This window comes from Sebastes umbrosus, chromosome 9, assembly GCF_015220745.1.
Source record: "Sebastes umbrosus isolate fSebUmb1 chromosome 9, fSebUmb1.pri, whole genome shotgun sequence".
NCBI classification, from domain to species: domain Eukaryota; kingdom Metazoa; phylum Chordata; class Actinopteri; order Perciformes; family Sebastidae; genus Sebastes; species Sebastes umbrosus.
The window spans coordinates 18,300,934-18,324,605 of NC_051277.1; the positions used below are offsets into that span (position 1 = coordinate 18,300,934).

At 40.4% G+C, this 23,672-nt stretch overlaps 1 protein-coding gene across 3 annotated transcripts in view; it reads right to left on the minus strand.

Annotated features, from left to right (window-relative positions):
• Positions 1-23,672, minus strand: part of macrod1 (mono-ADP ribosylhydrolase 1) — a 137,310-nt gene that overhangs the window by 14,689 nt on the left and 98,949 nt on the right. For all 3 annotated transcript variants that reach the window (XM_037779724.1, XM_037779723.1, XM_037779721.1), the window contains 2 exons: positions 4,048-4,169; positions 981-1,011 (listed from right to left, as the gene is read on the minus strand). In XM_037779724.1, the coding sequence (XP_037635652.1) occupies positions 981-1,011; positions 4,048-4,169 (153 nt within the window). The remainder of the gene's footprint in view (positions 1-980; positions 1,012-4,047; positions 4,170-23,672) is intronic.

Genomic DNA, 23,672 nt, shown 5'->3' on the forward strand with positions numbered 1-23,672 from the left:
GTGTCAAAATCCAGCTTTTTGTACATCCACCATCTACCCTGACCTCTTACTAAAACTCCTGTGTAGCACAAGAACATAACACATGTAATTCCCATCATGCAGTAGGTCTTTCCACCTCAACTGTAACGAGGTCTAATCAGCCAGTATGATGAAAAACACGTGTGTGGATGTGCACTGCCTTCAAGAGTCAGTATGTTTTGTGAAAAACTTGGATGACTAATGTATGTATGCTCATTTTCCCACTAACGGTGGTTCAATTCAATCAATTATTCTGCATTATTCAAAAACTACTGATATGATTGTCTGGCAGTACTTTTAGTTTCATCAAACGTTGGTCGATACAGTGAGGAGTACCTTCAACAGCTGTAAATGTCTCCTTCCTCTTTAAAGATACCCGATGAAAAAAAAAACTTTGGAAGTACTCTTAAGGAGAAGATGAGCTAAACAGAGAGACAGCGAGAAACAGGCGCAACAGAGAGGAAGACACGGATAACACACTGAGTCAATCACAACTTTGGCCTTTTCCTCTCTCTAGCAACGGGGGAGGAGTGTTTACAACCGGCCCTCACACCCAAACTCACCCCGGGGAGTGTTTAAGCACTCTCTCTGCTGCCAGGGTGAAGGGGGATTACAGTCAATCGGACACGATCTCCGGCCTAATCTATCTTAATCTGCTGGTCTTAATCCCAGGGCCTTAATCTGAGAACCACCTCCGGGCTGCAGGAGATAATGTGACAGACAGGGTGGCTCGGCAGTTAAACAGGAAGACTGATACTGGAAACAAGCATGTGATGGAAAACACCGCCAGTGTGTAAAGTACTGCACATAAACACAGCAACAAAGATATATTGTTGTTGGATGGAAATGCATTTTTTTCCCTCACTCAAAGAAAAAAATAATCAGTTTGAGTATAAAGCCCTAAGCAACACATAAACACTTGAATGGAAATGATGATAACACACACATCAGCAGACACTGACCATAGATTCCAGTGGAGATGCAGGGGAAAGCCTGCAGGGGAAAGATGACAAATATAGTGGTTACAATCTGTTGCTGATCACATAACAGCCTCTCTCTCTCTCTCTCTCTCTCTCTCTCCCTCTCTATCTCTCTCTCTCTCTCTCTCTCACACACACACAGAAATCACACTCTTCTGAATCTCCATGCAGTTTTTCTCCTGATTGTTTTTCATGGCAGCTTTTCTTCTCTGTCTGTCTTTCACTTCTATTTAAAGAGCTGCCAATCATCCTTTGTGACAGAGGCTTGGTGTGAAAGGACTTCCTTCCTCAGCCATTAACCAGACATTATTATAGTAATTATAAAGGTGGGTGCGGTGACCATAGTTATTATATTTATAAAGTTAAAATCTATAACGTTTCAGTTGATTTGGGTTCTTTTGGTGACAGCGTGTGTTAGAGGTCACAGACTTATGTTAAAATGACACATAAAAGAAAAACAGCCAAAGAAACCACAAGCTGAGAAAAATGATTGTGTCACATAAAGATAGAACATTACTTCATCATGCTGTGAGCGACCGTGATAAGTTGCAGACTTGTAAAAGGAGTTGTTTACGTTGACTGACAACTTGCTGGTTCTCAAAAATGTCAGTAAGAGCCTCTCACCTGCAGCTCACAGTGGCTATTCCACAATAAAAGCCACATGTGTTTCACAGTTGAGTGCTTTTAAAGGATTTAAAGGTTAAGTATTTCTTTCTCTCAGGGGTTACAACACTGACCATGAACCGCAGAATCCCCGGTTCAAATCCAGATTTTTTTTGTCTTTGTTGTTTTTTATCTTGTTTGGTCATTTCGTTGCATCTCTCTTTCCCTCATTTCCTGTCATCTCTCTACTCTCCCTATATAATAAAGGCATAAATTAAAAATTGTCCTCACATCTCTATATGTTCATTGAAAGCACTTTAATTGTTCTTCCTATGCATACTGGCCACAAAGAGAGTATTCTAAAAGAATTTAAATTTCCAGTCTTTTTAGTACCAAAATCCTCTCTTTGTTACGATCCCTCGAACGCATCTCAGAGAAGAGAACAGTCACACAAAGAGGTAGTTTGATAAAAAAAAAAAAAAAGACTAACTTTGGAAGATACATTTCATTTTTCTAATTCAGACGGCTGAAGAATCATATAGAGTTCCACAGGAATGAGTCCTAAAACCCAGAAATGAGTTTGCATTTTAGCACTTCTGGTTCCCTTGTCTGGAAGTCAATGTTTTTTTTGAATGGGGTTTTAGTTAGATGACTGAAATAAGGTCTGTGGTTAACACAAGCTTAAGAGATTTTAACGTTTTGTTCTACGATTTAAAATACATCAGTAAATATCCAACTTGTGAATTTTGAAGCTTTTACGTGTCTTAAAAAAGTCGGTAGCTTACAAGTGGCGAAATGAGACTACTAAACGTCATCACGCCGACACGTCCGCCTTTACGGCCTCGTTGTGTATACTCGCGCTTATGCGACCGTGGTGTAGTTCATTTATAGCCTAACGTTAGCTTTTTACTTCTAGCGATTGCATTCACACTTCAAGATTCATAAAAGTGGTGTTCATTTGTGAAGATTATCTTGCTGAACAAAATATGTAAGTATCATAAACGTGTGTTTGCCACAGAGCGTATTTTCTGCAATAATCCAAAACCCAATGGAAAAATACAATTGGCTTTTTGTGGAGGGAACCAGTGATATTCTCACTTCCTGGTTGGCCTACAAAAATACGTCATCCCTTGAGCACTCTGTTAGCTTCACCCGAACTTAGAAAGCCTTTTTACACAGATGGATTTTGTCCACCACTTACATTGAAACTGATTTAGAAAGGTGCCTCTTTGTGACAGGTATCAACAGCAGGAAAAACTACAAAGATTAAAAAAGGAGAGCAAACAGTAAATGAGGAGCCTTCTATTAATTACATCAAATTACAAACAGTAACATTTAAGTACGTGCATCGTTCCCTGTGAATCCCTTGTGAGTGAGACAGTAATTTAAAACCTGTTCAGGAAAGGCGAATTAAATGAAAACTGCTGTGATGACTGAATGTAAATACACTGAATCCATTACTGACAAATTTAAATGTCAAGTTTCAAAAATGACTTTTGATATGAAAACTCTGTAGGCATTAGAACTTGTCAGACAGGTTCATGGCACACCTCTGGAGTTGAGAAAAGCAGCCAGTAAACTTCAAAGTAAATCAAATCTGGCAGATTCTCAACCTGCTGTCAGATACTGCGGTACGAGCAGATGCCAGGACGCTCTCAGCGTCTCCAGATCTCTTCATTTTACCAGATTGTGGAGTTAACGCAGGGTGAGAGCAGGCATGGCTCACAGGTTCCTCAAGGCGAAAGGTAAACATAAAAGTACAGTTGTGATATGTGATTTTGGGTTGACTGATAAAATATTGACTTGACTTTATATCGCAGTATCAATGTTTACCCATCTACATACACAAAGTTTGAAGGTATAGGACACTAATACAAATTTGGGGACATGTAATAGAAAATAATGGAAACAATTATAATAAATGCTAACTAAAAATATAAATTGTTTGCAGCTGATGGATTCTAATCCTACTCCTGTGTAGTGAAACTACAAATTCACAGCATTTATCTGTCTTCTACTGTACCTCCGACTTTATTTTCATGTGGTTTTGGTGTTTTTCTTTGATTTTAACACCTCGTTCTGTTGTGAAACCTCCCGCCTGGTGTGTTTCATAAAACCTTTTTACAACTCAACAATCCTACCTGCAGCTCCTGTTTCCCTCTCTCCAGCTATCTCAGTGTGAATGCATTTCCTTTGAAAAATCTTCATGTGATGAATCTTCTTTAGCACAATAGGTAGAATATTTTACAGTCACTTCTCTCTTTTTCCTTCTTCCTTGTCACCTGACCTTTCTGTCTTTTTGCTTTCTTATTTTTTTGTGTGTCTCAGTCTTCTGGTTAACCTCTGTTTTAATCTAATCTCTCAGGTTTCTGCTCTCCAAACAACTCAGTTTCTCTTCATCCTTCCTAGCTTCCATCATCCCTTCCTCTCCCCCCTCCGTCCTCACCACAGAGCGTGCAGCGTGTTTGGTGGCTGTTTTCAGGCTGTCATTGTAGCACGACCTCAAGGCTTTCTTCTCCTCCTCTCCCACTCCACCTTGTGCGATCGGCCCCACAGTGTGGATCACATCTGCGGAGACAGCAAGAGACGAGAAGATGAAACACTTCCTACCACAGTGTGACAGATGTGAAGATAGAAGGAAAATGTAAGTAAAGTATATTCAGAGTTTAATCTCCCCAGTTATATCCCCCATTGATTCAGTGTTTATTATGGCAGCCACTTTAAATAAACTGTAGTTTCACTTTTATCAAAATGAATAAATCAGAAAAATGTAGCCCTAGTGTTGACATATAAAGTCCATATAAATGTTTCAACCCATTATCACGCCAAAGCATGCACTGTAATAGACCCACCAGTAAGATAATGTGTCAGTGTCAAGTTTTGCCTCGCCAAAGTTTAGGCAACAAAACCACTCAGTTAAGTTCAGGAAAAAACATCAGAGTTGGCCTTAAAATAAGTATGTGAACTAAATCCTCTGCCTTAAAATAGGTACGTAAACTAAACCATCTGCTTTAAAATAAGTACGTAAACTAAACCTCTGCTTCAAAATAAGTACGTAAACTAAACCCTCTGCATTAAAATAAGTACGTAAACTAAACCCTCTGCATTAAAATAAGTATGTGAACTAAGTACAATACGTATGGAAACTACGTAACATGAAAAACACGTCAAAAACGTCACTAAAAAACATGTGACAAACATCAATAACGTAACGTACAAAACGAAACGTGAAAGTCATGTGTTGGATCCATCCACCTCCCCTCCCGTCAGCCTTAAGCGGTCTTTCTCACTTTTTATTCTACGTCACTAACTCAGACTTACAACTTAAATTGCAGTCAGTACAGACTACATCACCTACAAATGACACGCCAAAAGCAAGAACAGCATTCATATTGCACGCTTTAACTTCACAAATTATCGTGTCATTCATACGCCTTTTTGTGCAACCGGGCTGAAATATTTATTCCTGAGCTGTTTCCAGAACGTCTATCCCATTAACTAACAACACTAAAATGTTCAACTTTGTTCATGCTAAGCACAAATGTATCAGTTAATTTAATTGTGAAACTGGTATCTTGGTTGTAACAGATTGGTATATTAATGTTCATGTCGTGTCAGAGTTATCGTAATTTCGAGTTTACAACTTGTAAATAGCGTTCACATCAACGTCCATGCCGTGACTGGGAAAGTTGTATTTTTCTGAAAGCAATATATCCAACTTGCCACTTAATAATACAAAAATGCCTGAAAACATCAAACTTCACTCCGTTCAATGTAGTTAAACCCAAATTGAGTGTTTATGATGTTTTATTGTTAATGCACACAATTTGTAACTCTCATGTCACCAACTCTGCAGTCACACAACTGTCCTAAGTTGTTCTGTATACTATATTTGGTGTTGATATGTGTTATCTTTCCTCAGTGTACGCCCGTAAACAGTCTAACTGATGCAATCAGCTGTCACACCTGGTATTTATTAGCTGTTGTTTCCCGACACCAAACTGCTCCGGATGATTGTTTTATAGTAAAATCAAAAGCTTGAGACTAAAACAATGCCTCTGTCAGTTTATGACAAGTACGCTTACGGTTATATGTGTTGAATATCAGGGAATCTCACACCTGTAGTCGAGTCAAACAGGAAGCCTCACATCAAGACTGCAGGCCAGGCTCTTATTGTGAGCATGTTAGGTGGATGGTAGGCCATGTATGTTTTTCACATTTGATCGAGCCCAATAACAGACTGAATTCATATTTAGTTTTAACTTCACTCTTTGTCTTCTTTTGAACAGCCATTCAGTCTGTCACAGTAACAGCTTTAGATGTTAGATGTTAGATTTTAACAGCACACCTGGGAAACCATAAAAGCACTGCTGTCTCTGGTTTAGATGCTGCACACAAGTCATTATTAAATATACAACTGGGCAGGAAACCCTGAGACACCTGTAAAAGACTGATGTGAGCCTTTGGCATTAATTATGAAAAAGTAAATTTGGATCCAGAATAAGAAATCTGCTGGTTTGTTTGGTGTTACTGGCCAATTACCTTTCAAGGTACTTCAACAAACAGTATTATAAGCTGCCACTGTTGCCACGAGCTGATGACCTTCAATATGGCTGCCAGAGGATGTATCATGTCTCTAATACTAGCTGATTTTAAATTATCCTCACATTGATGTTTTTCTAGAACTACACACCTTTATCAAATTGAAAAGGGATTTTCTTTGTCCCTTTCAGCAAGCTTACAGCAACTATGTGTTTCTAATTCTAATAATATCTAATCTCTTCTGGCCATGTAGCTGCTGGAACGCTGCATACTGTGTGTACTTTCTTTGTCAAGTTAATGAATGTTATTTTCTTGGCAGGGGTCTGAAAAAATATTTCAATTGGATTAATTGATTAAATAAACGGTACATTAATTGAAGTGTATTGGATTGAAAGCCGCGGAGAGAGAGAGAGACAGAAAAAACAGAGGAAGGAACCAGAGGAAGCTGACTGAGAACAGAGAAAGATGTCGTTTAACCAGCCGCTACACATCTACGCCGACGATACCACACGTTCTGATGAAGCTCAGCGGGTAGCTCTCAGCGTGAATACCAACGCTGTGATAAGACCTAGCTGGACCACCACACACACACCATGAAAAAAATCCATTTCAACAACACATCTAATTTAGCATTGAGAGTTTTTTTTCTTACAAGGAACCAATGGGGAGAAACAATCAGTTTTTTTATTCCACGTATCAACTTGACACTTTAGTCTTGAATCAAGTGCCGGTTCAGTGATACGACTGGACAGGTCTGCACCAAACAGCCCAATCAGAGCCTCAAACCTGCCCAATCGTCATAGCAGAAGGAGGGTATAGGAGAGGGTATTTTGTCCATTTATGCAGCTTATTTGCAAATTAATTTATAAAAATAATAACAGTAACACTTTATTTTACAGGTCCGCAAATTTCTTGGTAATTTGGTGATAATTAGAAAATAATCGTGTATCATGTCTGAGTGTTCAGATTTGATTGAGTTATGACTCCAAAAAAGGAATGCGACTCTTTACGCAAATTACGGTTTATTATGGCGTTTTTATTGCCTCTAAACTACAATAACTAACTTTGCTTTGTTTTGAGATGCTGTACAGTACCTGTCCATTTCAACTCACGCATCATTGCCTCAAATCTCCCCCTCTGCGCCCTCCTCTTGGGCCAGATTGATCTCTTTTACAAAACAAAACAATATGAGACTAATGATTAATTAGATTAAAACGGACATTAAAACAGCACACACTCACAGTTAACAAGCTGCAGACTCCACAGCCCAGAAGAAGCCCAGAAGAAGCTCTTTAATCCAACCCTCTGAGGATAGGAGGCCATTAGGCAGAAAGATTTAACACAGTGTTTGGGATTTTCTGAAATATGATCCGGTGATCTTATTTCAAAACCAGAAATTCACAACAGAAGCATGAAATGTGTTTGTGTGTCCACTTCCCCGGCACCCTTTACTTGTTTGTTGTTAGAATTTGTTGTAAGCATTGACAAGGAAATTCTGCCACCTACAGTAACCACAATCAATAGAGGATATTTGGGTAGCGATGCAGGTCTGCTCATTATGGCCGGACAGTGGAACAGAGATCTGGCTGCCAAAAAACTACTAGACTGTGTTTTTTTCTTAATAACAAAAGTATTTGAGAGGAAACCTAGTTTAACCTTCATCTAAAACCAGTTTTTGTGAAATCTTCTTAAAGATGAGTGCAGTAGCAAACGTTTTAATAACATATAATACAGGTTTTACACATAACTCTCTTTGATACATGATTTATATCAAAACCATAATAGGTTATAATATATAATAATAGGTATAATAGGTTATTGTAATATTCTACATACAATCACAGAATGACACAAGATAACACTTGAGGTACCTCAGAAAGACATCAGCTCTTCTAAAGCTGTTTGAATACGATTCAATATAACTCCGTAAAATATTTTATTGATTTGAAATTGATTTTCATAACAATATTTAGTCTGAATTCATTTGGACCAGATGGGCTGCTTGTGTTTGAAGATATAGTCCCTGCTATTCTTACAGAACCCATTTTTCATGTTTACACACTGTTATATAAATGTTTTAATATTTTCTGTGGGTTGGTACAAGGACAGAGTAGATTTTTTATTTTTATGCAGAGATCCAAGAGACTTAATACCTTTCAATCCATAAAGGGAAGTGCAGTTATGTTTTCCTCCTTCTAATATCTGTTGTGGAGTACTTTTACTTTGTTTTGCTCAAAAATGTGCCTCAAGAAATTTCCTTATTTTCCTCGGCATTAAAATTAAGCATTAAAATGAACATTAGGCAGAGACCATTTTAATTATTAAAGGTGCATTAACTGACTTGTTTTTGGCCATTTTGTGGGAAGTAAACAAGTTATAAACACAACATTACGACATACATGTTAGAAAAAACTATTTACACACAGAGAAACATCAGCATTTATTTGGAGTTGTGTTTCTGGCCTCATGATGAATAGAAATCCAATATTCACTCTTTTTCAGCTCTGGTTTCAGTCTTTATCAACTCCTGAGGGAAATATCTGCTCTTTAGCTGCTAAATGCTCCACTATGTTCACCAGCTAGTAGTATTAGGTATTTAGTGGGGCTGCCCCCTCTTAAGCTAAGTTCAAGTCTTCAGATCGCAGTACTGTTCGCATGACACAACTCGCTGTCTTGTATCGGGAGTCTTGAAGTCGTTGTGGGTTTCACACTACATGACTGACCGGCGACAGGAGGTCACACACTACAAGATCTTTCACCGGGAGGAATCCCCGTTGAGGTCTCCAAACTACGTTTTGTCACGAAAACACACGTGAGAAATAAACAGTAAATTACGTGATACCATATGCGAGACACATTGCTGATACTGCTGTTGGCACGTGTTTACAAAATAGCCCGTTTCAACCGGTTTCCACACTCTTTTTTTTCTATCTCGCGTCTTTGAGCAGTTCATGCATGACTCTCGAGCGTCGATGTGCTAGCGGTGAGCCAACGTCGATTTGTCTCTAATCTGGGGCTTTTGTCGGGGAGCTTCCAAAACCTGTCGGGGTACGGAAAATCAGGGTTAAAGTCGTGTAGTGTGAACAAGGCATTAGTCGATTAGGCTCTGATCAGACAGAGCGCTTTTTAGCAGCCTGGGCGGCTTTTTGTAATTGTTTTCAATGACAGTGAAGTGTTTTGCGCGCTGCTTTTATGTTGCTGAGCGCTTCACGTTTTCCACGCTATGTGCCTCATGTTTTTACAGGAGTGGAAAAGCTCCTGATGTCATTAGCTTTTTTTCTCATTGTGATGACTTTGGCTGGATACCTGAAGCTATATCAGTTTACCAGCCATAGTTACCATGATCTGAACAGAAAACAGCAGGAGGCAAATTGGTGCGGCACTTGAGATTTCAGGTAAGTTGTTTCCATTCATTTAAGCTGTACTATTAACTATTACAGTAGGTCGTTTACAGTTCAAGGTTTGTGTTAAGCTTGACTAATCGGTCGTTTTGGTCTTAGTCGACTAAGATTTCTTTAGTTGATTAGTCATTTTTTATGCTTTTTTCATGCTGAATGACTTATTTCCAAGAAACGTATGAGCACATCTCTGACAAACACAAGATTTAAAGTGGTGCTTTTGTGTGATTGTTTGTAGAGAAACTCATTTTTACAGATTTGTCAATTAAATCAACTAATTGATTAATCGACAAAATCGCATGAGTGTTAGTTTTTGGTCGAGGACATCCTTCGTTTTTAGAGCTTTTTTGCTGAAAATAGCTGCCAGCTGCATTTGAAAATGGCGCTGATGAGAGCAATCAGTAAAGGCCGTAAAACCAAAACAATGAGCTGAAAGACAGTAAAAATGCAGCTGCATATAGCTGAAGAGAACTGCAGCGCCGGCTGGTAATTCTCTGCAGGTTCGTCACACAACTTTCTGAATAAAGCAGCATTTTCAGCAGAAAAAATCCTCCTCCTGCAATCATTAAACAGGAGACGAGGAGCTTACACCAATAGCAGCTTATCAAAAAACTATACGCTGTGATGCCTCTGTGTCCCCCTAAGACCAGAAGTGTGTGGATGAAAGTGTGCACCACAGACTGGTGCTGCTTAGTGAAATCCACAGATGTGGATTGAAAGAATCTTGTCTGTGCAACATGACGGTCCTTCATCAAACTGCTCGCTGATGAAAAAGAGTGCGGTCTCTGAGAAATCACTTAGTCTTAGTGCATGAACCCTCACAGAAAGAATAATAAGTGCTGCAATCAAAGCCTCTTCATACATCGACATGGCTATTTGACACTGATATTCTCCTATAGCATATATTATCAAAGGTGTCTGCTATATCACCTTCATCTTGCATGAAAGTAGAGGTGGATATCCATGATATGACTGAGATTTTTCCCTCTTGAGTATTGGCTACATTAATGCAGCAGTAGGCTATGTGGAAGAACAAGAGTGTGAGTGACGAATCACGACTATAGCTTCTCAGCAGTAATGATCCTCCTGGAGGTGTCACGGGGCTAATTCAGACAAACATCTGTAATCTGTAATGGGAGGATCACACTCGATAACCATAATGACTCCGTCCCTCCCGCCAGACTCTCCTCTCGGTCCACAATTGTTCCAAATCTGAGCTCAGCGTCTACGCAGACGCTGCAGCCAAAGTGTTAATCTTCCACCAGACCTATTAGATGTCAAGAGTCGTAACATCAGCCAGCTATTTTTGTTCTTTTCTTCCTCACAACAACAGACTCTATTATACTGTTTCTGGCTTTATTTTCATTATCGATTAATGTGCAAATTCATTTATCATTTGGTTTATAAAATGAAAAAAGCCCACAATGACATCTACATATTGCTTGATTTGTCTGACCAACAATCCAAAATCCAAAGCACTTTATAATAATAAAAATCAGGCAAGTATTCACATCTGAGAGGTTGAGAGCAGTGAGCTTTTGGCATTTGGCACTGACTAATTGACTAATTGGTTCCACTCTAAAAAACTCTTGAATTTTGTCAGCTTTTAATCACAGTTGGCTCCGAATTATTAATTTGTAGATCATATCATCACAGTATAATTTTGCTGGATAACCCTGGATCATCACCCAGCCTTACTTTATGTTCAACAGGTCTTTTTTTTTTTTATCTTTCGTGAAATATTCTGATGATACAGGTTTTTTTTCCATTGCTAACACTAAAATGACACATTATTGAAACTGACACTCAAAACCTCAATTTAAGTCTCCAAAACACATTTTCTGCTTTGCACCCAATTTGCAATTCAACGCGGCACTTTTTGCAACACACTGCACACAGTTCTCTACATAAGACACAGGAATCTGACATAAAGTCACTTGTTTCCTATTCAAAATGACACAACCATGTCATGGACCGTGTCCTCCGGTGCTCCCAATGGCATCTGCAAGATTTCATTAAAAACGTGCCCAAAAATATAAATTAATTTCTTACATAAAAACTGTAGTTGTTTCAAAAAAGGCCTCTTCGCATCATGATTGTTATTAATATATTTAATAGAAAAGTGCTTTTTTATCTTGATTTCTACAATTAGTATCTTCTTTTACTACACTTCAATAAAATAATTGCTGTATCTCTTGAAAATTTTATTTTATAATTATCTTTTTTAATTTTATACGTTTTTACACATGCCGTGTATTTACACTATGTCTGTGTTTAATTTCTGCACATTTTACGCGGAGTTGTTGATTTCTAACAAAACATCTTTTATGTGATTGCACATTTTTCACTAAAGATCAAGTCTTTAATTTTTATTTTAAAACTTCTCTGAACGCTCTCATACCTTATTGGATGTTCTGCGTGTGGCGCAAGAGGGCGCTTTTAGTGCAAAGTTAATTACGGTTCTGCACAGGGATGTTATTTCTGAGCACATTATAATTCAAAATGTCTGATATCTTTTTGTCATTGAATGAAACACGTTAGTTAGTAAGCCGTTGACTTTACGCCCACAGGTGTCGCTGTTAAGCAATTTCGGATTCTTACATAGAGTCCCTTTAAAATACAGCTAATTGTTGCCTTTTGTTCAATACCGGATCTGCTGAGTGAGCGTTAGAAAACCCGATGTTATACTGTCACATCAGGAAACAAAACACTGGTTTAAAAGTGCAAATTTAAGAGCTCCAGAGAACTGGCTATAGGATGAATCACTTTTGTGATTCACCACTTGGTGAGCAGCAACAACTATATTTATAGTGTAGGAGAAAGCTGCAGATGTCTCTTTAAATAGCAGCATATTAGAAACATGTGAATTTGAAACCTTCATGAACACATGAGCTTAATTACCGTGGTCAAACATGCAGCCACGCGTGAGGGGGAAAAAGGACAGTACAAACGCAAAAGGAGCACAGTGTCACCATGACATAATAGTGTGCGTGATTGTTTATGTTGTTGTGTGTTTACTCTCCACTCAGTCTGAACTACTCCAGTAGTCAAGTAGCCCAGAGTGATGAGCATGTGCTCTCAAAGGGTCGTTCAGCCATGTCGATGCATCAACGCACCCACTCAGCGCTGGTCAGGTTCACAACTCGGTCGTGTGTGTTTTAATGTGTGTGTGTGTGCGGTACTGTGCGGTTCAACAGTGGGTCACTTGGTGGCCATTCATCTACATTTCATCTGATAAATGTCACCAATTCACACACAAGTTTCTGCTAAAACTGAACTGTAATCTATGATCGGTAATTGTTCCTCATTGCTAACACAATTATCTGTCCACTGCTGTTTCCTCCTTCTCCATCATCTTTGCTCCCTCCATCCATCTTTCCTCTCACTCAATCTCTCCGTTTCACTCTCTACGTCCTTAGTCGTCACTCTTCTCCCTCTGCCTCCCTCCTTCACCATTACCTCATCCAGTCATCCCACCTCTCCTCTCGCCTCATTGCCCTCTCCTCCTCCGTCCCCTTCCTCTCTTCTTCCATTTCATCCCTCATCCCTCCCTTACCTCCTCTCCTACCTTGTCTCTCTCATCCCTCCATGCATCCTCCCTCCCCTCCTCTATTAGATATTCCTCTCATCCCTCTCCCCTACATCTCCTCTCTCTCTCTCTCTCCCTCTCTCTCTCTCCGTCACCTGAGGTAGACAGTTCTGTCAGGAGTCGGCCTTATTTACCGCCTCTCTTCGCTCCTGTTTACATTATCGATCGGCAGGGTTGCTTTAGTTCCACCATACATCAACACCACCCCTTCCTCCTCCTCCTCCTCCTCCTCCTCCTCCTCCCCACCCCGGTGTTACTGCTGCTGGCTCACTTTACCCTGAAACACGGAGAGAGAGGGAGAGAAGGGGGGAGCTCGATGGGGAGATGGAAAGCTAGCAGAGCATGTTAGGATGTGTGAGGGATTTATGTGTGAAGGAGAGAGTGTGTTGAACAGTGTGTTATGGAGCGTGTGTGAAAGGGAGAAAGTGGATGTCTGTCTTCTGAAACTGAGTGTGTGTGTAACTGACAGTTAAAGTGTGTGTGTGTGTGTATTTAAAATGATGAAAACACTATCGCCCTGTGTGATCAGATGAGGCTGTTGTTTGGTTTTGCTAATAAATTAGGGATTTTGATTTTCTCTTTCAGTGGATTAAAAATGCACACAGTGTACACTACAAGGCCAAAAGTATGTGGACACTCAAACATTGTACCCACATATGATTGTTGAACATTATCATCAAAACATAGCATTAATATGCTGCTGTACTGTAACACTCGCACTGGGAAGGTTTTCTACAAGATTCAGCCCGTTCTCATTCCCAGGGTGTCAAATACCAACGCTTTTTCATGGCCGTCTGCGTTCGATACCGCCGTACGAGGTACCCTAGAGCCCTTTTGGTGCCCGAGGAGAAATTCTGATTTGGAGCCCCTTAACGCCGCTCTAGGGTTAGGGTTGTCACCCCAAGTACCCTAAACCACAACACACATCAGACATCATAACGGTTTTAAGACAAAAATTAAGATTTTAATTTTCATAAATAACTGTATTTAATATAATATAAATAAACAATTGCCCCAGATATTGTTGGCTTAAAAGTGTTTGGTTTCACTACAGTTTACACTTCTATTAGAAAAATAAGTTCGGCCGAGCAAAAGAAAAAGGGTGAGAAAGAAAGTTATAGGGGTGAAAAGTGTATTTCTTTCTTTATTTGTTTATTTGTTCATTTGTTACCTCAATGCAGAAAATGTGGAAGGGCGCCCACCTGCATTTAAAAAAAATATCATTATTTATTTTTTTTAGAGGGTGACGGGCACCGCCCAGAAGGTGGCATCCTAGGCGACCACCTATATGACCAATGCCTTAAGCCGGCCCTGAGGGACCCTGTAGCGCCGGTATGAGACACACCGGTCTTTCCATTAACTACAAAGTAAACCCATCCATGGCAACAGAAAGTGCTGTGGTGATGTAATTTAAAGAGCAAAGAGACACACCGTGTGGGCGAGAAGAAAGGTGGATGGGTCCAACAAACACAAGGCTTTCATCCAGCAGAAGGCTGTTCTTTTCCTGTGCGTTAAGTTTCAAACTCACGTTACAATCAGCTGTTCATTTGTTTCCCGTGTTCACAACATTCAGTGTCATTTTCACCGTAGTAGTTTTAAACCCAACCATGTTGTTTTTTTCCTAAACCTAACCTAAAGTGGTTTTGTTGCCTAAACCAAAGCAAATGTTTTTGTTTAATTCACAACATTAAGCACGTGTTTACTGCGACCGAAAAGCCACGCCAAAGCATCAGTATGTGATGATTTAGGATGAGAACATCTTGTTCAGCCACATAATCTTTACTGAGGTCGCATGCTGATAGCGTATAGTGCATGCGTACATACAAACACTGTGATCTCCTGTAACTCCATTGTGAATATACGTAGGTTTTTTTGTACTGCCATGATTAAATTCACCTTTATTTAGTGTGCAGGTCTTTATTTGTTGAGGTAATTTTGTGTTTTGAGGCTGCAGTGAAAAATGATCAATCCAGCATTTCACCACTTTGTGAGAGGAGAATAACGTCCTTATTATCATAAGGGTAATAAAAAAAACTGTAAGTAAAAGCACCATAATTAAGCTGTATCTGAATGTAAGTATTATATAATGTCTCCACACATAAATGAAGGATAAGTAGCGATAGGAACGTATAGATATGAAAGGAAGAGAGGCAGGTTTGATGTTATAGCATAAAGACATTCATTATGTTTTAATCAGATGAATACCAAACATCTTATATAAGATATGTGGACCCACTTGGACCAATCAAATCGCGCCCACATCCTCATATCAGTACTGTGGCCTTTTCCTCTGGTGTTTCTCACTTTCTGGCTCTGTTTGTTGATTAATGAGGGAGAAACTTAACAGACCAGCTCCTTCATGCTGATTTTGCACATAACAGGCACAAGCAGTTGTTTTTTTTCCAACAAGCAGTTTTATGCTGTCTACCTAACAGCAGCTATCATTGTGGTAGTTGCATACAGTGCAAAAATAAGCATCTAATGGCCACATTTTATCATCCAGCTAGAGGTTGAACATTTCCAAATTGTCATTACAGGAACGTGCGCTCGTGTTGAGTGTGTCGCACGTCGGTTTACGATATGTAAAGAAGACATTTAAAACTGCCTGCAGATGAACATTAGTGTGCAATATGATTTAATGGCTGTCACCGCTCGGTGGTCGGGCATTTCAGTGACGTATTGTGTCTTTGCTTCAGTGGGGCTGAAAAGGTCGATCTACACTCAGAGGAGGGAATCATGACCTATTGTTAAACAGATGTGAGGCCTTTGGATTTTTACCCTGCAGACCGTGTTTCCAAAGGGTCGGAACAACAAGCTTCACCGGATTGTAATAAGATATTCTGCGTTATGATTTGATTGTAGCCTTTATCGCATGTAATCTAACCGTGCAGTTTCCTCACTGGATGTTCAGTTCTTCCTCCAGCTCTTCCCTCCTCTTCTCTCACTTACAGATTTGTTTAAGGCTACAGTTATTTAAAGCTCCAACCAGCTTTGGATGTTACATTGATTTCTGGCTTTTCATTCAATGGAGGAATCACTTTGTACAGCACATGTAGTTACAGTTACACTATTTACATTGCACTGTTCATGTATACAATAATTATGTGTATGATGTTTATATCAGGGCTGTCATAGTTAACGCGACAATAAAGCGCAAAAGCGCAAAATCGTTTTTAACACCAGTAATTTCTTTAACGCATTAACGCAACTTGTGATTTTTAAGTTGTAGCAGGCTCGGTTTTAAAGCTAGAGTGAAGATACTATTAACATATGATACTAAAAAAACTAAATCTTTCAAAGGGGTCCCTTGACCTCTGACCTCAAGATATGTGAATGAAAATGGGTTCTATGGGTACCCACGAGTCTCCCCTTTACAGATGTGCCCACTTTATGATAATGTAACATGCATTTTTGGGTAATGTTATGATTTGAGCATATTTTTTATGTTAAATGCAGTACCTGTGAGGATTTATGGACAATATTTGTCATTGTTTTGTGTTGTTAATTGATTTCCAATAATAAATATATACATACATTTGCATGTTCATCTACTTATGACAAATCTCCCTTTAAGGTACATTATGATCAGATAAAAATGTGTGATTAATTTGCAATTAATGTTTCCCTGAATTAAAATCTTTGCATAAAATTGTAATAAATGTATGTGTGAGAAAACATAATTTAAAGTGAAGTGGAGAGCTTCTTCCTTTCAGTGTTCTTTCAACGCTGATTATTTCCATCAGTCTAATCCAAAACTTTTTCTTTTATGTCCGCTGTGTCCTCTCTCAGAGAACCCCTGTCCTCACATTGAGCCATTGTCCTCTGTGGTTTTATCCTGTTTTCCACCTGAGAATACTGTAGTTTTTATCAGATCGATTCGAATAAGATACGCTTCTTTCATCAACGCGCAAAAAACAGTCTGACCTAATTATGACACACAAGAGCTTGTTTCTAACAGATGGCATTTATAAAACATACCGCTACACTTGTTTTATTAAGGCCCCATCTCCCTGTATGATCTACAATAACAAAGAGGCTGAATAACTTAATGAAAGGAAACAAAGTGGAGGTAAAAATAACAGACAGCCGAGACAAACAATAAGTAACACAGGAGAGGAGAAAGCAAAGTAGTTTAACTGACAGTTTACTTGCAGAAAACATTTGACTGCAGCGGCGTACTGTTTCAGGTTCTACTACTACTATTCCATATTTTATTTATTACTCTACTTCAACTAATCTTAAAGCTGCTATAATCAATATTTTCATATTGACAATGGATCACATATTTTAAAGGCCTTATTGATATTGGCTGTCGAAATTAACGCGATAGTAACGCGTTAATGCAAAATCGTTTTAACGCCACAAATTTATTTAACGCATTAACGCTACCGATCTTTCGGAGGTTGTAGCGGTTGTTGTTAATTGATTTCTAATAATAAATACATACATACATTTGCATAAAGCGATTAATTGTGATTAATCATGGACAATCATGCAATTAATCGCGATTAAATATATAAATATATAAACTTAATGAAAGGAAACAAAGTGGAGTTAAAAATAACAGACAGGCGAGACAAACAGTTAAGTAGCACAGGAGGGGAGAAGCAAAGTAAATTTGTACTTGAGTGCACCTCAAACTATATTCATCACACACCTGATTTAATATGCACATTTACCCTGCAAAGAGGCAGCGAGAGACTATGTGTGTGCGTGTGTGTGCGTGTGTGTGTGTGCGTGCGTGTGTGTGTTCTCATAAGGGGGCGTCACACTGACGCGAGCCTTAAGGGAACTTGACTGAGTGCCATCCGGTGACACCCGCCCCGGCTTTTTCTTTTTGTCTGCCATTCCAGCTTTTTTCCTGCCAATTGTCATTACCCCGCTTTTTGGCTCTGCATGTTCTCCCCCCTCGCCTCCCCTCCTCCCCTCTTCCCCTCCTCCCTTCATGGCCTCTCACCATTCTTACCTGGGAGGCCACGAGTCGCTGCTCCTGCTTTTCATACTCAACGGCCAGCCATCCATCCGTCCATCCTCTCCCCTCCCCTTTCTCTCTCTTCTCATACCTCCATCTGTCCCTCGTCTTTCTTTATCTGCCTTTAAAGCAGGAGGCAGGAAAAAGGCTAGCAGGTCCTTTGTGTGCTCGGCCTCAGTTTGTGCTCAGCCAAGCGGACACGGCTCTTAAATCCAGGCCCGGGCCTTTGGCACAAAAGGAAGGCTCAGGTCTTGTAAAGGCTCTCCCTATCTCTTTCCACCTTTCTCTGAAAAACACAGAGGGGCAGTTATTCCAAACAGGAGGACGGAGAAGCGGGGGGGGACAAGATGCCGATGCTAAAAGGAGCGGACATAATTCTCCTCATCAAGGAGCAAAGACGCTCTTTACTCCAACTCTCTTTCCCTAAGCCAAGCAACACTGGAGCTTTTTTTATCCCCCTTTTTTCTCCTTCAAGGCGAATGAATTAACTGAATGAATTAACACCAGGGCTGCTGTGATCATCATCATCACCGCGCTCCTCCTCATCAGCAGCAGCAGCTTTGACGAAGCTGTTTAACACCTTGAAGGATCACACTGCTGACGCCGAGGCAGGAAGAAGCAAAGATGTCGACAACCTTGTCAAAAAAAGAAGAAAAAAAACCCAACTAGCAAGGTATCACAGTCTGAGTGCTACAGTCTTTAGAGTCTTGTCAAGTCTCTTGGCACTACTAAAGAAGCCTTACTGCTGATGATGATAGGAAAAGAGGGGGAGGGAGGGAGGAGGTGAGATGGGGAGAGAAAGGAAAGGTGGGTAGAGGAGAGGAGCGAGATACAAGGGAGAGAGAAGAGTAAATGTAGGAGTGAAGAAGAGAAAAAAAGAGGAGGTGAAGAGGTAGAAAGGTGAGGAAGAGGATGAGAAGAACGGGAGGAAACAAGGTGTTTAAGTTGTTGATCACGACGGGCAGAAACACCACGTCTTCAAAGAAAGGGAAACAGACAGGAGAGAGCGACAGGGCAACAGGCGACGCACAGAGATGGAGGTCTGGGAGGAGAGGAAGAGGGAGTGCTGCAGCGAGGATTTTAATTAGCGATAATTGGCCACCGAGGGAACAGAAACGGGGAGATGGGAGGCAGGAGAGGGAGAGAGGGGAGCATAACAGCCAGTTTTTGACAGAGTGATATCTCTCTCTCTTTGTACCTCTCTATTTCCTTCAGCACTTTTCCCTATCTGAGCCTCTTTCCATCTCCATCTTGTTTTCCCTCCATCTTTTTCCACCTCCAACTGTGCTACTCCCCAAACAGTATCCTTCACACGCTACTAATGTCCCCCTAAATGCAAGACACAGCAAACAGAAAGTATTTGGGACAACATTAAAGCAATTACGCTACAAAGCCTTGCACACTTTACTGAGCTGCAGAATCATTTTAAAATGCAGTTAATAGTTTGCTTTATTGGCTGAAATCCAGAATAAGATGTGAGAAAGGTACAGACAGCTGACCTGCAGAAAAAATACTACTACTATTCCATATGTTATTTATTACAGTACTTCAACTAATCAAAAAGCTACTACAATCAATATTTTCATATTGACAATGGATCACATACTTTAAAGGTCTTATTGATAACATTTTGATTAGGGCTGTCAAAGTTAACACGATAGTAACGCGTTAACGCAAAATCGTTTTAACGCCACTAATTTCTTTAACGCGTTAACACTACAGATCTTTCGGAGGTACGGACTCATTTTTAAAGCTAGAGTGAAGATACTGCTATCATATGAAACTAGAAAAATGTCATACTAGCTTGTCAGGAAGGAGGCTAAATAACGCTCCAAACTTACGCTAAACTGTCATGGCCATTTTCAAAGGGGTCCCTTGACCTCTGACCTCAAGATATGTGAATGAAAATGGGTTCTATAGGTACCAACGAGTCTCCCCTTTACAGATATGCCCACTTTATGATAATCACATGCAGTTTGGGGCAAGTCAGAGTCAAGTCAGCACACTGACACACTGACAGCTGTTGTTGCCTGTTGGGCTGCAGTTTGCCATGTTATGATTTGAGCATATTTTTTATGCTAAATGCAGTACCTGTGAGGGTTTCTGGACAATATTTGTCATTGTTTTGTGTTGTTAATTTATTTCAAATCATAAATATATACATACATTTGCATAAAGCAGCATATCTGCCCACTCCCATGTTGATAAGAGCATTAAATAATTGAAAAATCTCCCTTTAAGGTACATTTTGAACAGATAAAAAATGTGCGATTAATTTGCGATTAAATAATTAACTAATGCAACATCTAGTGGTTGAATGTTATCAATAGCACCTTTAATTAAGAAATATCAGTTCTCATCAGCTCTACAGAGCATTGTAGCGACTTTTAGCTCCTTATTTTGGTTTTCCAGCCCCCAACTTTCTGTTTGGGTTCATTCTTACCCTTCTGATCTGCATTGTTTTCAGCTGAAGGTCGGCTTTTTTTGTTCAGAAAAAAGGATAAAAGCCCAATGTAGCCTACCTGCTCAGCACCAAACAGCAGACAGATAAAGTTAGCAACTATAGCTGGTGAACATAGTGGAGCATTTAGCAGCTAAGATATTTTTCTAAGAGAGCGGATGCTCCGTTTGACCTATTTTTAGTGCAAAACTGCAACTGCTAGACAAATAATGTATCTCTGTTCCCTTCATGGAAAACTATTAAGCTGCAGTTAACTGCCTGGAGTACTTTGTGTGTATTTGTAGTCCTGATGGTTCAGTTCATCACCAGATTAAGAATTAAAGGTTATCAAGGTTGTAAGTCTCCATTGACATCACTAGAGTGCTGCCATTACTGTATGTAAATAGTGATTATAGTTCTGACCTCATGTTGTCTCTCTCGCTCTCTTTAGACCCGCCCCCGGCACCTTCCCTCCCCAGTGTGGCGTGCTTTTGCATCTCGATGTGTCCGGCAGGGGAGCGAGAGCCGCCATGGGAACACGATAGCAGGGTTACAGCTGTGTTTATCGGTACACAGGTGAGCTCTGGGGCGCTGGGTCGCCTGGACAACACTTACGGCCCACGCTCCCCCGTCTGGCAACCGCAAAACACACACACGGGCGCACACCTACACATGTGCACATGCATCTCACAGCACGCAGCTGGCTCAAAAGTGAGCAACACATAAACAGACTGATCTCAAACTCCTAATCAAGTCCTACTAATTACGGCGGCTCATGTGCCTCGAAGTTGACAGATTGCTGATTTAACTGCCTTTAAGTTTTGGTTAATATGTGAATTTAGACCGGGCCTGCTTGAAATTTTCCAGCTGTCATTTGTCAACATCTCTAAATTGCATGCGACTCCTGCTAAACAGCAGCAGTGGTGTGCCATGCGCTGCGGGTGTTGCTAGGTTACGGCACTGGGATGCTGCTGGCTAAGTGGCTGCGGGATCATCGACGGACACTCTGCATGGAGGGCTGACAGCAGGTCCTCTGGACCATTTGGCAACTCGTGAGTCAGACGCTCTTTAAATCTCACATCTGGTGGCAAGCCCATACAAATCAAGATCAAAGTGTTGGCTTCGAGATTGGACCTGTCTCTCAACCTCCATGCCGCTCTCCTGTCGAGTTTCATTTTCATTTCTTTCTCTTTTCCACGGCAGCAGCGCTCTGCCTGCTTTGTTATCCCTCCTTTGCTTTCCGTGTGTTGTTGCTGTCTCGCCTCTCTCCCTCATGCTGAGAGGTAATCAAGCCCTGTTGTGAGTGTTTAAGCGTCGGAGTAGAGACGCATGTTGAATTATTCTTGGGACTTAATATTTTGTCTGGGGGGGAGAGAGCTAGTCTCCGTACCACACGCTGGGTGACGGCCACGCACACATGAATACACCCACACACACAGTTAGTCAGTCAGTGAGTCAGAAAGACAGTCAGTCACACAGGTCTCACGCTGACAGATAGTTACAGGTAAGACAGTGATAGGACCTGACAGGCAGCCCACACTGTATACACTGATACACTTATGCAACACAGACACAAGTAAACACAGTATGCACACTAGCAGACTGTATGAGAGAAATGCACACATAAGGACAAGCAGCAGCATCCACTCCAGTATACAAACATTACAGTTCCACAAAGTTAACCAACAAAAGCAGAACAGACAACGTAACAACTCATCTCCTTACTAATTCCCTCCTGTCTTCAGCTCCCCTCACATTCGTCCTCTCCCCCCACGCCGCTTCTTTTTCTTTTTATTTCTCGTACCACTCCTCTCCTTATCTATCTCTTCTACTCTCCATTCTGCCTTGAGCTCGCCTTTATCATCGTTACTCTTTCATTTTTTCTCTCTCTCCTTCTTTCACTGTGAACTTAAACTCTCTGTGGAACCATAAACTGATATCACACAGACTCAGTGTTCCTTTAATCTCTCTCTCACACACACACACACACACACACACACACCTGGGTGGTCATTATAGCTTGGCGAGTGCATTATTGCAATACCTATTGGTATCAAGCTGTGTGTGTGCCATTACAGTGGTGGGCAGTATGATGGTTACAAAAGATCATGTTTAAAATGCGGGGGTGGGAATTTGAAAATGCTTTGAACTGTGTGTAACACTACATACAGGATAAGACAAGTCATATTCTACGTGTGACTGATTCAAAGACGTTTATGATGGATAATCCGTCATGTTACAATGTCGTACTCTATTAGCATTGCACTCCTGTAACATTGACGGACTCACAATGGTCATTTAGAAAATGGATAAAAATGGATACAGCAAAAACGGAGATATCAGCTTTTTTTATTCCATACATTCTTCTTCCTTGTCAAAACCTAGTTCTTCCTACACTACCCACAATGCAACTCGATCACAGACAGTTCGTCAGAGGTGTGGTCAGGTGTGTTATGCTAGTAGTACCGAGATGAGGAGCGACTACAAAGGTCTCACTTCTTTCTAAAGGCATTTGCACAGCAAGTTCGTATTTTTCATCCAAAATTGTCGCACTTTTAAAAATAAATCACGTTGTGTCAATCACGTTTTCACACCGACTCCAAAACTTTCGTCTGTCTTTAAAGTTTTCGGAATAGGTTCGATTATCTGTGTTTTTTTCGCATCTGTCAAAAGACAAAAGAGGGTTGTTTGACCACTCAGAGCCACCGTCCGTGCAAATGCCATCATCCAAAATGACATCTGATAAACATTCACTGGTCTCCCAGCGCAAAGCACTTAATGATACAGAAATAAAAGAATACAGAGGTGCAGAATTTAAAGATAGATTGTGCAGAACAGCTTGGAATCAGAGATGGTTGCAAAACAAAGGATGTAGGAAAGATTAGACAGTAGTGATTGTGCTCTAGGCAGCTAAACGATAGCTTCTTGCAAATGCCATTCATTCATTAGCCCTGTTCTGGACTAGCGCTATCAATTACACCCACGTAATTCAATTTTATAATAAATTGCATCAGAATTAGTGTTGCAAGGTTGACAGATTAAAAAAAACACATAAGACAGAGAACTCCACACCCAAGGATTTTTTTCGCTTTCAGACTTGTAGTCTTCAGCCCCAACCGTCACTGACTCA